Genomic DNA, 12495 nt, shown 5'->3' on the forward strand with positions numbered 1-12495 from the left:
CTCCTCCTCCTCCTCCTCCTCCTCCTCCTCCTCCCTTTGCTGTCCTTAAACCTTCATTCCCAATTTCCACCTCTCAGCTAGCCAGGATTACAGACTTAGTCACAATGCCCAGAATATTTCCCTTTAATCAAATGGAAAATGTTACAAATCTTCCCATTTGCCTTTCAATTTATACTTAGATAATCTTTCATTAATAATTTCCCAAAATATGGCATTCAGGTTTTTCTTACCAAAAAAATTCCTAATAACAACACTTGAAAAGCAGCTAGTCTCTACTTGAGTAATTTAAAGGTACACAATATAAAGTATAAGACTATCATAAACAACCTAGTCCTTTTGGCTTTACTACTTTAAGAATTTAATCCTATAGTAATGTGAGATATCTCATCTTCCAAATATAATTAAATCTGGGGCCTTTGAATTTCAGAAAAGCCAAAGAGGAAGCATTAAAACTGGAAGAGGAAGAGCGGAAAATAATGGAAACGATAAACAAGAAAGCAAAAGGCAAGCACACATTTATGTGACTGATAATGTGTCGTTTTGTCTTCTATTGTTAGTTTCAGCATAGGCAGTATGTCAATTGAATTCTAAATAGTGCAATATGCTTCTCATTTGGCCAATAATTCCAGAACCTGTGGTTCTGAAGTATTTCTAGTGCCCCCTTCACTCTCAAAATCTTCCAGTTTTGATAATAAAGTATATGGTCACTGGAGTAACAGATTCATAGTAACAAAAACAACTTCTATTCTAAATAAGAAGAAGGCTATACTAAATAAGAAGAGTACACAGAGATATACATGTGTACTCTCTAAGAGGGACACACAGAGGAATCAGATAGGCAGCATGTCTTCCAGTAGTTGCATTTGTCATGATGACACATTGGAATTCTTCTATTAGAAAAATCTCACAAGAGTTGACAAAATAGCTGAATTCTTGCTATACACAATTGTCTTTACACGTAAGCTTCCATCTTTGTTACAGGAGAACTTCCTTTTAAGATGGGAACCCTTACTCATGTTTGTAATTCTAGCTACTCAGGAGGTCAACATCTGAGAATAATAATTCAAAGTCAGCCCAAGCAGAAAAGTCTGTGAGACTCTTATCTACTGTTAACCAGTAAAAAGCCAGAAATGGAGATTTGGCTCAAGTGGTAGAGACCCAGCCTTGAGTGAATAAAAGCAAAGAGGTATCACTTATGGCTGAGTTCAGGCCCCAGTACAAGCATAAACAATAAAAACAATAAGCTAAAAAAAAAGATTAGAGCTATTGAAATTGGATCCATTGGTAATATTCGGAGGTCTGTGAACTTCACAGGGAAAATAATTCTCATAATATTTTCACTAAACTTTTATTGAAGTTTAGTATTTTCTTCAACTGTTAATACATGCAACAAACCAAAATAACACTAGCAATACCTTGATTTGTCGTTAATAAAAGTAGTTTCATATCACATTATAGTTTTATATCTTATGTATGCTTGTTGCTGTTGTAAAATGATAGTACTTAATAATACATTAGTACACTAATACATTAGTAAAGATGTACAGATTTCCTGTAGCACAAAATTTTTTTATATCTTTGATGGTACAGTGGCTTGAACTTAGGACCTTGAGCTTGCTTAGCTTACTTGTTCAATTGATGCTCTACCACTTGAGCAATACCTATACCTATATGGTTTTTGCTGGTTATTTGGGATATGAAATCTTGAGAACTTTTCTGGCTTCTAATCACGATCCTCCTGATATCTGCCTCCTGAGTAACTAGATTTCAGGGATGACTATCCATGTCCAGAGTATTTTCTATGTTCGTAAGCATATTTTGTGAGTTTCATGAATATATAACAGACACTTGAGGAAATGAGTTTTTTGATGCCCCTGTCATCTTTCTTCCGGGAAGGCTTCCATGTAGATTAATGGCAATCAACAACTACATAAAAATTTGAATTGTGCTTTCTAAATTTACAGTTAACATGTTGATCAGCAAACTATGTTATTTATTATTTATAATTAACTGCAATAAAATCTATAACTATATGCATTCAACCCTAGTGCCAAGAATAGTGCCATATTGCCAAATGGGTAACTTTCCATTTTCTAGTCTGGATATCTGTTTGAATAGATACCGAACCCAGGGGGTGGCTCACGCCAGAAATCCTAGCTACTTAGGAGACGGATCTGAGGATCATGGTTTGAAGCCAGCCTGGGCAGAAATCTGTGAAGCTCTTATCTCCCATTAACCAGCAATAAGCCAGATGTGTCACTTTGGGTTCAGTACCTATCACCACTCAACAAGTATTTGCTTACTTAAACTCGAGTTTTTAGGAAGTATTCTAATTGTTCCTAGAAGCTGACGAGACTGAAATTGAGAATGAAGAAGAGCTTGAAGGTAAGGATCCTGAAGACCGTGATGAGCCCGAGCCATCTGAAATATCCGATGAAACCAGAGGGTCATTGTTCCCAGAGCAGGCTGATTCTCTTGGGCGCCAGGAAAGAAAACGTCCATCAGGTTAGAGTTTACTAAAAGCCTTTAGCTTGTTTGTTTTGTTTGTACTTTTGATCTAATCAAACTTAAGCCTGAGAGAAAAATTTTCTCTGGGGCATTTAAGTCCTCTACAGAGTTATCCTCTTAAATAACAGCTATTCACATGGAAACTATTTTTTTTTCATAAACTCCCTCCTGATAGACATTTTGGAAAGAGGCACAGCCCGTCAATACTTCTGCACGACACTGGTATGATCCTTCAAAGTCAGCGAGAGAGGACCCTGTCTATATGGCGGCAGAATCATTGGTCATTCTGTTGAGATGGTGCAACAGTTTCTCCAGTTTTTGTCTATTCCAGCTTGCTTCAGAGCCCTTCCAGGATCACTTATAAGTTTTTTACTAGATAATTATTGTTTATCAACCCTATTAACCTTCCTCTCTTTGACAGCTTTCAACAATTTGTACTTTTTCTCTATATTCTTTGAAAACATATTCTCTATACCATTGTTTTATTTTCTGCTCTTATTGCCTCTTCCTCTCATTGTTGCATATTTTCATTATACAATTGCATTTCACATTTCCTTCATTTTCTTGTTTAATCTATTCCTATATTTCTCCCTTCATGTTATATCAGTCTATCTTCATGTCCCAAGAGCTCCTATGTCAGAGACTCTGTCATCCTCTCACATTTTTTGAGTACTTCAGGCATGTGCCTTGTAAATTTTTTCTCTGCTCTAGGTACGAAATCATTTTCACAAGCAAACTCTTCATCTGAATCTTTGAATCAATACTCTCCTTGCTTTTATCTTAACTGTTCATAAAATACCCTAGCAATTATCAGCAGAAAGAATGGGTAGAGTATTTATAAGAATCTCTCTGCCCTCCTTATCTTCCCTGACTCCAACCCCCATCACAGACATGTGAATTCTTTACTTAAACTCCTCTTCCTTATATCTGGCACTTTGCAGATATAAACCTGATATGTATGATATAGATTAATGTGCAATAACTTAGTTCTAATTGTAATATTTAACCAATATTCAGCTTGTATGGCTCTTCTCAACCATTACCTCATCCATTACAATTTCTGATTCAGCCAGGAAAGCTATGGCAGTTTAGAATGATCTGGATTTTCTCAGTGCTCTTCACTATTTCACAGTCACCATGCTTTAATTAGTAGAGCAATTTTAATTAAACATGCCACCCATAGGCCAGTCTTGGACTAGATGGATGGATAGATGAATGATAGATGAATGGACAGACAGACACTCTTCTTCATGCACACTGAATCAGTATGTGAAGTATGACTTAGAGCATCCAGGAAAATTATTTACAATCTGTACCTTTGGCAGTGAAACCAGTTGTGATTCTCCTTTGTTTTCTCTGTGCTGACTACCATAGCTGGGACTTGGCAGTATTATTGAGCCTCATCACTGTATGGCCTTTTGATTTATTTTCATGGTTGTTTAAATGAGAAATGAAAAAGATTATCAGATGCCACAAATCTAATGCTGTATTACCAGAAGTTTGGAAAATATTTAAGAACAGTTGTCAAGCAGAATTACATTGCTATGTGTGAATTATTATTCTTGTCAATGCCTTTTTATATATTTCAGAATATTTATTATTTTCTACCTCATACTCTCATGTACTTTATGCTATCTTTTACCTAACAAGAGAAGCATTTTCATTAAACATATCATGCACAATTTAAACTTAAACTGTTTTTAATTTTTCCTTGTGCCAAAACTTTCCTAAAGAAATAACATTTTAAAATGTAAATGCTAACTATCTGATTGTTTTCTTAAGTCACTGAGCCTAGAGTGGTTACTCCAGCTCGAACAGAAACTTCAAAAGGATCTACAGAGGGCACAGAAACAGGTAGACTATGCAATGATAGCAACTAGTTCCTAAACATGTTTTCATGTTTCTTACAAATCTCTGGTTCTCTATTTCAGGCAAAGTTTCTGCTTCCTATTTCTTTTTTTCTTTTTATGTTGCATGCTAGCTGGTATTTATATATCTTATTCCACTTAAAGTATATATCACCAGATGCTGATGGCTCACATCTATAATCTTGGCTGAGATCTGGGGCTAGTAATTCAAAGCCAGTCTAAGCAGAAAAGACTATGAAATTCTTATCTCCAGTTGACCAGCAAAATAACTGGAAGTGGAAGTTTGGTTCAAGTGGTAGAGAAACAGCATTGGGGGAAAAAAATAAACAAGAACTCAAGGCCCTCAGTTCAAGCACCAACGCTGGCACAAAAATGAATGAATGTATTAGAATGACTAGCATCTAGCTAGTCCATAGCTTTTGAGTTTCATCCAATTTTATTCATTCATTTATTCATTCATTCATGATACTGAAAATTGGACTCAGGGCCTCATGCTTATGAGGCAGGGACTCTGCCACTGGAGCCAGGTACTCAGCTTTTTTGTTTTACTTATTTTCAGATAGAATCTCTTGCTCATTGCCTTGATCCTCCTGAGATCAGCCTCCCTAGTAGCTGGGATTACAAGAGTGAATAGCTGCTCTTTGCTACAGTCTTGGGTTTTTGCCCAGCCAGACTTGGGCTGAAATCCTCTTGCTTCTACCTTCTGTGTAGCTGGGTCACCAGGCCCAGCTATATGTTTTATTTTATACATGTTATTTTATAACATGTGGGGTTTGAGGCCTGGCTCAGTTGTTAAGAGAGTCGGCCAATTACCAAAAGTGTCAGATAATCAAGTTTGAGTGTCTCAGACTAAAAACAAACAAACAAAAACAATAACTCGAATTAACTCACAATTTAAGTTTCAGTAATAGGTAATAATAATTCATCCCAAAGGAACAAAGCATAGTTAAAATGTGAACTTGTAAGCATATACTGTTACTTAAAATACTGTTTATTTCTTCCAAATGTTTCTAAAATATTATAAAGTATAAATCACTTTGGCAGTACAGCGAATGATAGGATATTTAAAGCCTCTTTGTTTGTTCTTTTATCATTTACTCCAGATGCTGTACTGCCTGAGTTTCCAGAAGATTCTTATCCTGATGTCCCAGAAATGGAGCCATTTAAAGAAAAAATAAATACTTTCGCAGCCGCCTTGAAACTGCTGGAACCAATATTAAATGAATCTTCAATTCCATCTTTAACCATGGAGATTGCCAACAAAACACCAGAAGAGGTGTTTCAAAAAGTACTTGATACCATGGAAAGTAAGGCTGTTAACATTGACAATCAAGAGAAGGTGCTAGTTTTAAAACATCTTGAAACTTTAAAACCCTTTTATTTTGATGTTATTATTGGGACCTCTAACTTTCCTTTAGTTCTGTACCACATGAGCCATACCTTCACTTGTGGCTTTTTTCTGGTTAGTTATCCATAAGACTATTTCAGATTTGTCTGCCCAGACTGGCTTCAAACTGTGGTCCTGTAACTAGAATTATAGGTAGGCCTAAACCACTGGTGCCCCACTAAAGCCTTTCTTGAGTATTCATGACATAAAGTTTCAGTATATCCAAGGAAAGTGGGTAAGATATTTTACAATTGCCATGATACGTGACATATGATACATGCCATGATAATTGCCTGATCCGTGGGATACATAAGGCCCTGGTCATCCTGGCCAGTTTGGATATTTTTGTTGTTGTTGTTGGATGTGTGTGTGTGTGTGCGCGCGCGCGCACGCACATGTGTGTGTGCACACGTGCACGCGTGCCAGTCCTGGGGCTTGAACTCAGGGCCTAGGCGCTGTCCTTGAGCTATGTTGCTCAAGTCTAGTGCTCTATCACTTGAGCCACAGCTCCACTTCCAACTTTTTGGAAGTTCACTAGAGATAAGAGTCTCATGGGCTTGCCTAGCATGCATGAAACTCTGGGTTCCATTCTTCAGTACCACATAAACAGAAAAAGCTGGAAGTGGCACTGTGGCTCAAGTGATAAAGTACTAGTCTTGAGCAAATGAAGCTTTGGGACAGTGCCCAGGCCCTGAGTTCAAGCCCTAAGACTGAGAAAGAAAGAAAGAAAGAAAGAAAGAAAGAGAGAGAGAGAGAGAGAGAGAGAGAGGGAGGGAGGGAGGGAGGGAGGGAGGGGAGGGAGGAAGGAAGGAAGGAAGGAAGGAAGGAAGGAAGGAAGGAAGGAAGGAAGGAAGGAAGGAAGGGAAATTTAATGTTTGGGCTGGGAAGGTGGCTCAATAGTAGAGTGCTTGCCTTGCATGCATGAGGCCCTCAGCACCCCATAAGCAGAAAAAGCCAGAAGTGGTGCTCTGGCTCAAGTGGTAGGGTGCTATCCTTGAGCTAAAGAGCTGAAGGACAGCACCCAAGCCCAGAGTTCAAGGCCAATGACCGACAAAAAAAAAAAAAAAGAATCTCATGGACTTTCCTGCCTGGGCTAGCTTTGAACTGTGGTTCCCAGATCTCAGCCTCCAGAATGGCTAGAATTATTGGGATAAGTCACCAGTACCTGGCACAAACTGAGCTGAGAGACTAATAATAGGGAGTAATTTCCCTAACCCTTTGGCTATATCACAATGTTTTAGTTTTAAAATGTTTTCTTCAGTGACTTCATTTTCATTCACAGAAACTTTCCGATATGCTGCATTGGAGTTAACTATGGAAGACTATGAGGAAGAAACAGAAGACTTTCAGGCAGAGGGAGAAGATGAGGAGTTAGAAGAAGAGGAGGAAGAAGAAGAAGAGGCATGGTTGTTTTATTTCCACCCATTCTCACTTGGCAAGTCATGAAAGATAAACATCCATCCCTTTGGAACCCAAGTGAACTAACAGGGACCCTCTACCTAACAAAAGCAATATTTTCACGCCTGCTCCCCAGTTCACTTTACTATCAAAATGCCAGGGCTACTAACATGAAAAAAAAAACACATGAAAGTATGAAAGGGAAACCTTTTTAAATGTTTGCCATATTGTTAGCATTACACACTACTTGTTATTGTAACCCAACGTAAGCCCAAATTTATAAGTGTGTATGTACATGTGTATGTGTGTAAAGCAACAAATGCTAGACAACATGAGTCAGATAACAGCTTTCAGTCTATTGCTAAGGAATAGACTGGCTAAATGATGTCAGTTCAGTTCTGCTTATGTTCAGATTCTCTTCACCAGCCTGCCTCTGCAGTGTCTCTCTGCCCCACTTTGGCCTGCAGTAGAATAGTTCCTTATGTGTATCTGCAGATAGTTCTCAAGCAGTCTATAATAATTAAAACATAGCTTATATATGGCCTTCACTAATAGTACAGGGAAGACTCCCATTGTTCACTGGACATTGGGTAGAATGGGGAACAAATGCTGTTTGAATTACACCTAACATAAAAACAAGAGCCAAAAAGATTAAATTGCTTACAAGTAACAAGAAGAAAGCTCAAGAATATTTATGGGAAGAAAAGATTACATGGCCTGCAGGAAAATATGATTTACAATGACTCATTGTGTTAATCAATTGAAACAAATCCATAGTTAATATATTAGAATTAACTATCAAAGTCATTAAAGAAATTATTTTAACTGTACTTTATAAATTCAAAATGCTAAACAGATACTGAAGATAAAAAATATTCAACTTGAGCTTTTGGAAAGTACAAAATATGGAATGAAATATATAATAAATGGAATGATGATAGTTTAGCTGTTGCAGAAAATTAGTGAACTTAGAACTGAAGGTGAGGCTTAAGTGGTACAGCACCAGCCATAAGCAAATAAAGCCAAACTAGAGTCTAAGGTTCAGACTTCAAAACCAGTGCCAGCATGGGAGGAGGTGAGGAAGATAAAGAAAATTAGTCAACTTAACTAGCTAAAATGAAAGAAGAAAGGAAAAAAAATCCTGAAAAATTAAAAAAAAAACCATGAGCAATACAGAGAAAATTTCCATACAGCCTAGTTGAATTCTTTTTTCTTTTTTTTTTTGGTCTGTCATGGGGCTTGAACTCTGGGCCAGGGCACTGTCCCTGAGCTCTTCAGCTCAAGGCAAGCACTCTACCACTTGAGCCACAGCACCACTTCTGGTTTTCTGGTGGTTTATTGGAGATAAGAGTCTCACGGACTTTCCTACCTGGGCTGGCTTTGAACTGTAATCCTCAGATCTCAACCTCCTGAGTGGCTAGGATTACAGGCATGAGCCACCAGCACCTGGCTTTTGAATTCTTAATAAGTGTTATGCATCAATATAAAATCCATGGGTCCACATAGAAAAACCAGTGGGATCTGCAACAAAAGCTACTAACAAGAGACTTTAGCAAAATTACGATATTTCTATCAATGCTCAGACATCCATCTTGTATCTATAAGTAAGCAATGAATAATAAAAATTTAGTTTTTAAATGCTTTCAAATAGGATCAAGAATATGTAATTCTAAGGGATAAATTGCACAAAAGATATCCAATTTTGATGTACCTTTTAAACATCAAAAGCTCAGAAAAATTGAAGAAGGCCTAAACCCATGGAAAGATATAAATACCTGAGTTCAGAGGTTCAATATTGTTAAACTATCAATTTCCCCAAGCATTATCTATAGGGTACATAGAATCAAAATGTGAAATATCATGATTAAAAACCTGTATACTTTTTATTAAAAAGTATGAATTCATTATGTGGAAATACAAAGTACTTAAAATAACAAAATCATTTTAAAAGAAAAATTAAGAGAATGAATACCATGTTATTTCAAGATTTACTAGTTATAAAACTACAGATATCAAGACAGGATTACTTGGCATAAAACAGACAAAATAGAGGAATAGAACACAAAATTGAATGATTCCTAACCAAAGTACAGAGGCAATTCAGGGAGCAAAGAACAGAAATTTTAACAAATAATGCTATAGCAGTTGGACTTCCCTTTATGAAATAGTAAAATTTGAACCAAATCCTCCCATAAGAGCTAAGTGAGGTGGCTTGAGGCTAAAATCCCAGTTACTCTAGGAGGAAGAGAGATCCTTAGTTTGAAGCCAGCCAGCTCAGGCAAAAAAAAGTTATCAAGACCTCATCTCACCCAACCAACAAGCCAGATGTGGCAATGCACACCTTGTTATCCAGCTACAAGAAGCATACAGCCCCAAGTGAAAACATGAGACCCTATCTAGAAAGTAAACTAAAGCAAAGAGGGCTAGAGGTATAGCTCAAGTGACAGAGTACCTGCCTTCAAGTAAAGGCCCTGCCCTCAAACCCCAGTACTGCCACAAAAAGAAAAAAGAAAATTGACAGAGAAAAGCTTCATGTTACAACAGAAGTTGAAAGTTAGAATCAGCAGATAAAATATACAATACCTAGTTAGGTTTGAATTACTGAAAAATTAGCAATTTTATATATACTAAAAATGTTTTATCTGAAATGCAATAACCAAAGCAGCTTGATTTTATTTTTAGTCAGTTAATCTGACAACTGTACTTTTAAGTTAAAGCTTGAAAAAAATGTGTTCAACTGAAGAACTCCAGGCAAAACACAACAAAATAAACAAACAAAAGTAGAAGGGAGAAGATGAAAGACAAAAACTAATGAAATAGGAAAACATAATAAAAAACAGTAGACCAGAAATGAAAGTTGGTTTACTGATGAGCAATAAAAGAGACAAATGTGTGGTGAGTTGAATTAGGTAAAATGAGAAAGCAATAAATAAAACAAAAATGACTTATCAGACATTTGTAAGGACCATTTTGAGATACAAGGACTTTATACTAATACGTTTGAAAGTTAAAAAAGTATTTTTATCCTCCTAAAGATCAAATTAGGAAGAAAGATAAATACTATTTTTATGCCTAAATGTATGTCTGTTTGCCACATATATTGGGAGCGTTACTTAGAAGATGGAGTATGTAAGGATATTCTCTAAACTGACTAATATTTCTAGAATGAAGAAAAAGTTAAAGAGAAGAAGAGGCACTTGGGAGACACAAGACACTTCTGTCCAGTGGCTCTCAAAGAAAACTTCATCCTACAGCCAGGCAGCACAGATGAAGCAGTCAAGTATCGCGATAAGATCTACTACTTCTCCACTGTGGAGGCTAAGGAAAAGTTTTTGGAGCATCCTTATGAGTATGTGGCTCATGGCCAACCGTTAAAGGTAAACACAGTATTCCTATCCCAGTAATTGCTCCCAAGGTCTTTTGAAAGGGCTTATTACTGCCTCCCCCCATCTCCAATCTCATAGAATAAGGTAATGAGAAGACTGAAGTTCAAAGAATGTGCAATGTAACAGACTGTTTGGATTTCTACAGTTATGCCTATGTCAAACCAGCACTTAACATCCGTCTTTTTATCTGAAGTGAAAAGACAGCTGAATGGACTGGTTACTAAATGAACAATCTAGTCACCTTAGAAAGGGAAGTGGGAATTCTGGAACCCAGGGATTGGTGGGTTTTCAAACATTAATGAGTTGCTATCATCTGTAAAATTGTGATTGCTTGGTAGAAACTCCCTTTGACTGGTTCACTCTCAGAGGCCTATCTGTAGAGTAAGCTTATTTTTGACTCGTTGAGGCCTGTTTCCAGAATAAGCCAATCTTGACTGGTTGTTTTTCTGGAGTAAGGGCTGACACTGATTGGTTGAACTGCAAAAATGTTCCCTGGTCAGTTTGTGGAATAGTTAGTGTTATCAGTTCTACCAAATAATCTGGGTTTTTTTCCTTTCATTATGAGAACACTTAATACTATTTGATCTATCACCATTGGAACAGTTTTCTATCTACTAAAAAGCATTAAAGCCAGATACAAAAGGCAAATACTTACGATTTATTCCATTTGTATGCTGCATCTGGAATAGGCAAATTCTTAGAGAAAAGGGAGAGGGAAGGGAGTAGGAGTTAGCTATTTAATGGATACAGGAAATTTCCAGGTTGGGGTCATGAAAAATTCTGAAGATGGATAATGGGATAGGTACACAACACCAGGATTTTATTTAATGCCACTGAACTGTGCACTTAAAATGCTTTAAGTAGTACCTTTTATTTTTAGTATATTTAACCCAAATTAAAAAAAAACTCATGTGGCAATTACTTTTTTCATTTGTGAAAATGAGGCACACACACAGAGCACTGACTTTAGAGAAGAGAATTAATCTTTATGTCTTTCTTTCCCATTTTCTTCTATAGGATTCCATATTCTTCTTAGTGTACATATAATGCTTTACGATTTTTCTTACTTCTATCACAGAAAAGACATACATATTCCTACATTAATCTCCTAGTGCTGAGTTGCTTTGGCATACCATTTTAGTATGTTTCACTGTTAGACATTTTTTCACAGTATGTTTAATAAAACTATTTTGCCACAGTGGATTTAAATCATAGTCAAGTAATCTTTGGAGCAATCATTTGTTGTTTTCATGAATTCTTTTCTTACTCTAACTCCCTGAAGTGGGATAGCTGGATAAAGATGTATAAATTACAGTTTGTTGAATTGTTATTTTTATAATACCTTGCTTTCTTGAACTGAGAATATAGAATACAATTTAAAGTCTTCTAGGTAATTTTTGTGAGCCTCAATTCTGTAATGTCCACAGAACCTAAGGAAGTGTGTGGCTTTCTTTAAGAATTCCCAACCTTGTGGCATTAGAAGTCATTTGAGCACTGTGGCCACTTACCTTTTGGCTGCTCTGGGTGGTTGTTTCCTCTTAGATTTGCTGCTTGCCATCTATTGCCTCATTTTACACAAATCCAGGTGGAGACAACCCTGAAATCCAGAAGTGATTCCACAGTGTCCCTCTATATGCCAGTCATTCCCATTTCCCAGAGGCCAAATGTATGACTGAGGTGTTAATTTAGCAATTTTATCATGTGGGACTTAAAACATGATCCAAAAGTGCAGTGTGAGGATACAGCTACATAATTTCATAGCATCCTGTTTTCATGATTCTGTTTTTCATTATTTTCTCAAATGATGGATGTTAAATACTGTCAGGGGCTCCATTGTTGAATGAATAATGGAATCAAGCCCAGGGGAAACATTTACACTAAGATAATGAAGGACAATGTCCCATAGAGCAATACAGAAATACTTATCATAAGGGTAAAGAAATTTGCA

General features: G+C 36.8%; 1 protein-coding gene across 1 annotated transcript in view; it reads left to right on the forward strand.

Annotated features, from left to right (window-relative positions):
* Ak9 (adenylate kinase 9) overlaps positions 1 to 12495 on the forward strand; it is an 87508-nt gene that overhangs the window by 47284 nt on the left and 27729 nt on the right. Inside the window, exons 20-25 of the mRNA XM_013022366.1 lie at positions 428 to 504; positions 2344 to 2505; positions 4291 to 4380; positions 5480 to 5683; positions 7046 to 7164; positions 10326 to 10538. Of these exons, the coding sequence (XP_012877820.1) occupies positions 428 to 504; positions 2344 to 2505; positions 4291 to 4380; positions 5480 to 5683; positions 7046 to 7164; positions 10326 to 10538 (865 nt within the window). The remainder of the gene's footprint in view (positions 1 to 427; positions 505 to 2343; positions 2506 to 4290; positions 4381 to 5479; positions 5684 to 7045; positions 7165 to 10325; positions 10539 to 12495) is intronic.

Source organism: Dipodomys ordii, unplaced genomic scaffold, assembly GCF_000151885.1.
Source record: "Dipodomys ordii isolate 6190 unplaced genomic scaffold, Dord_2.0 Scaffold62, whole genome shotgun sequence".
Lineage (NCBI taxonomy): Eukaryota > Metazoa > Chordata > Mammalia > Rodentia > Heteromyidae > Dipodomys > Dipodomys ordii.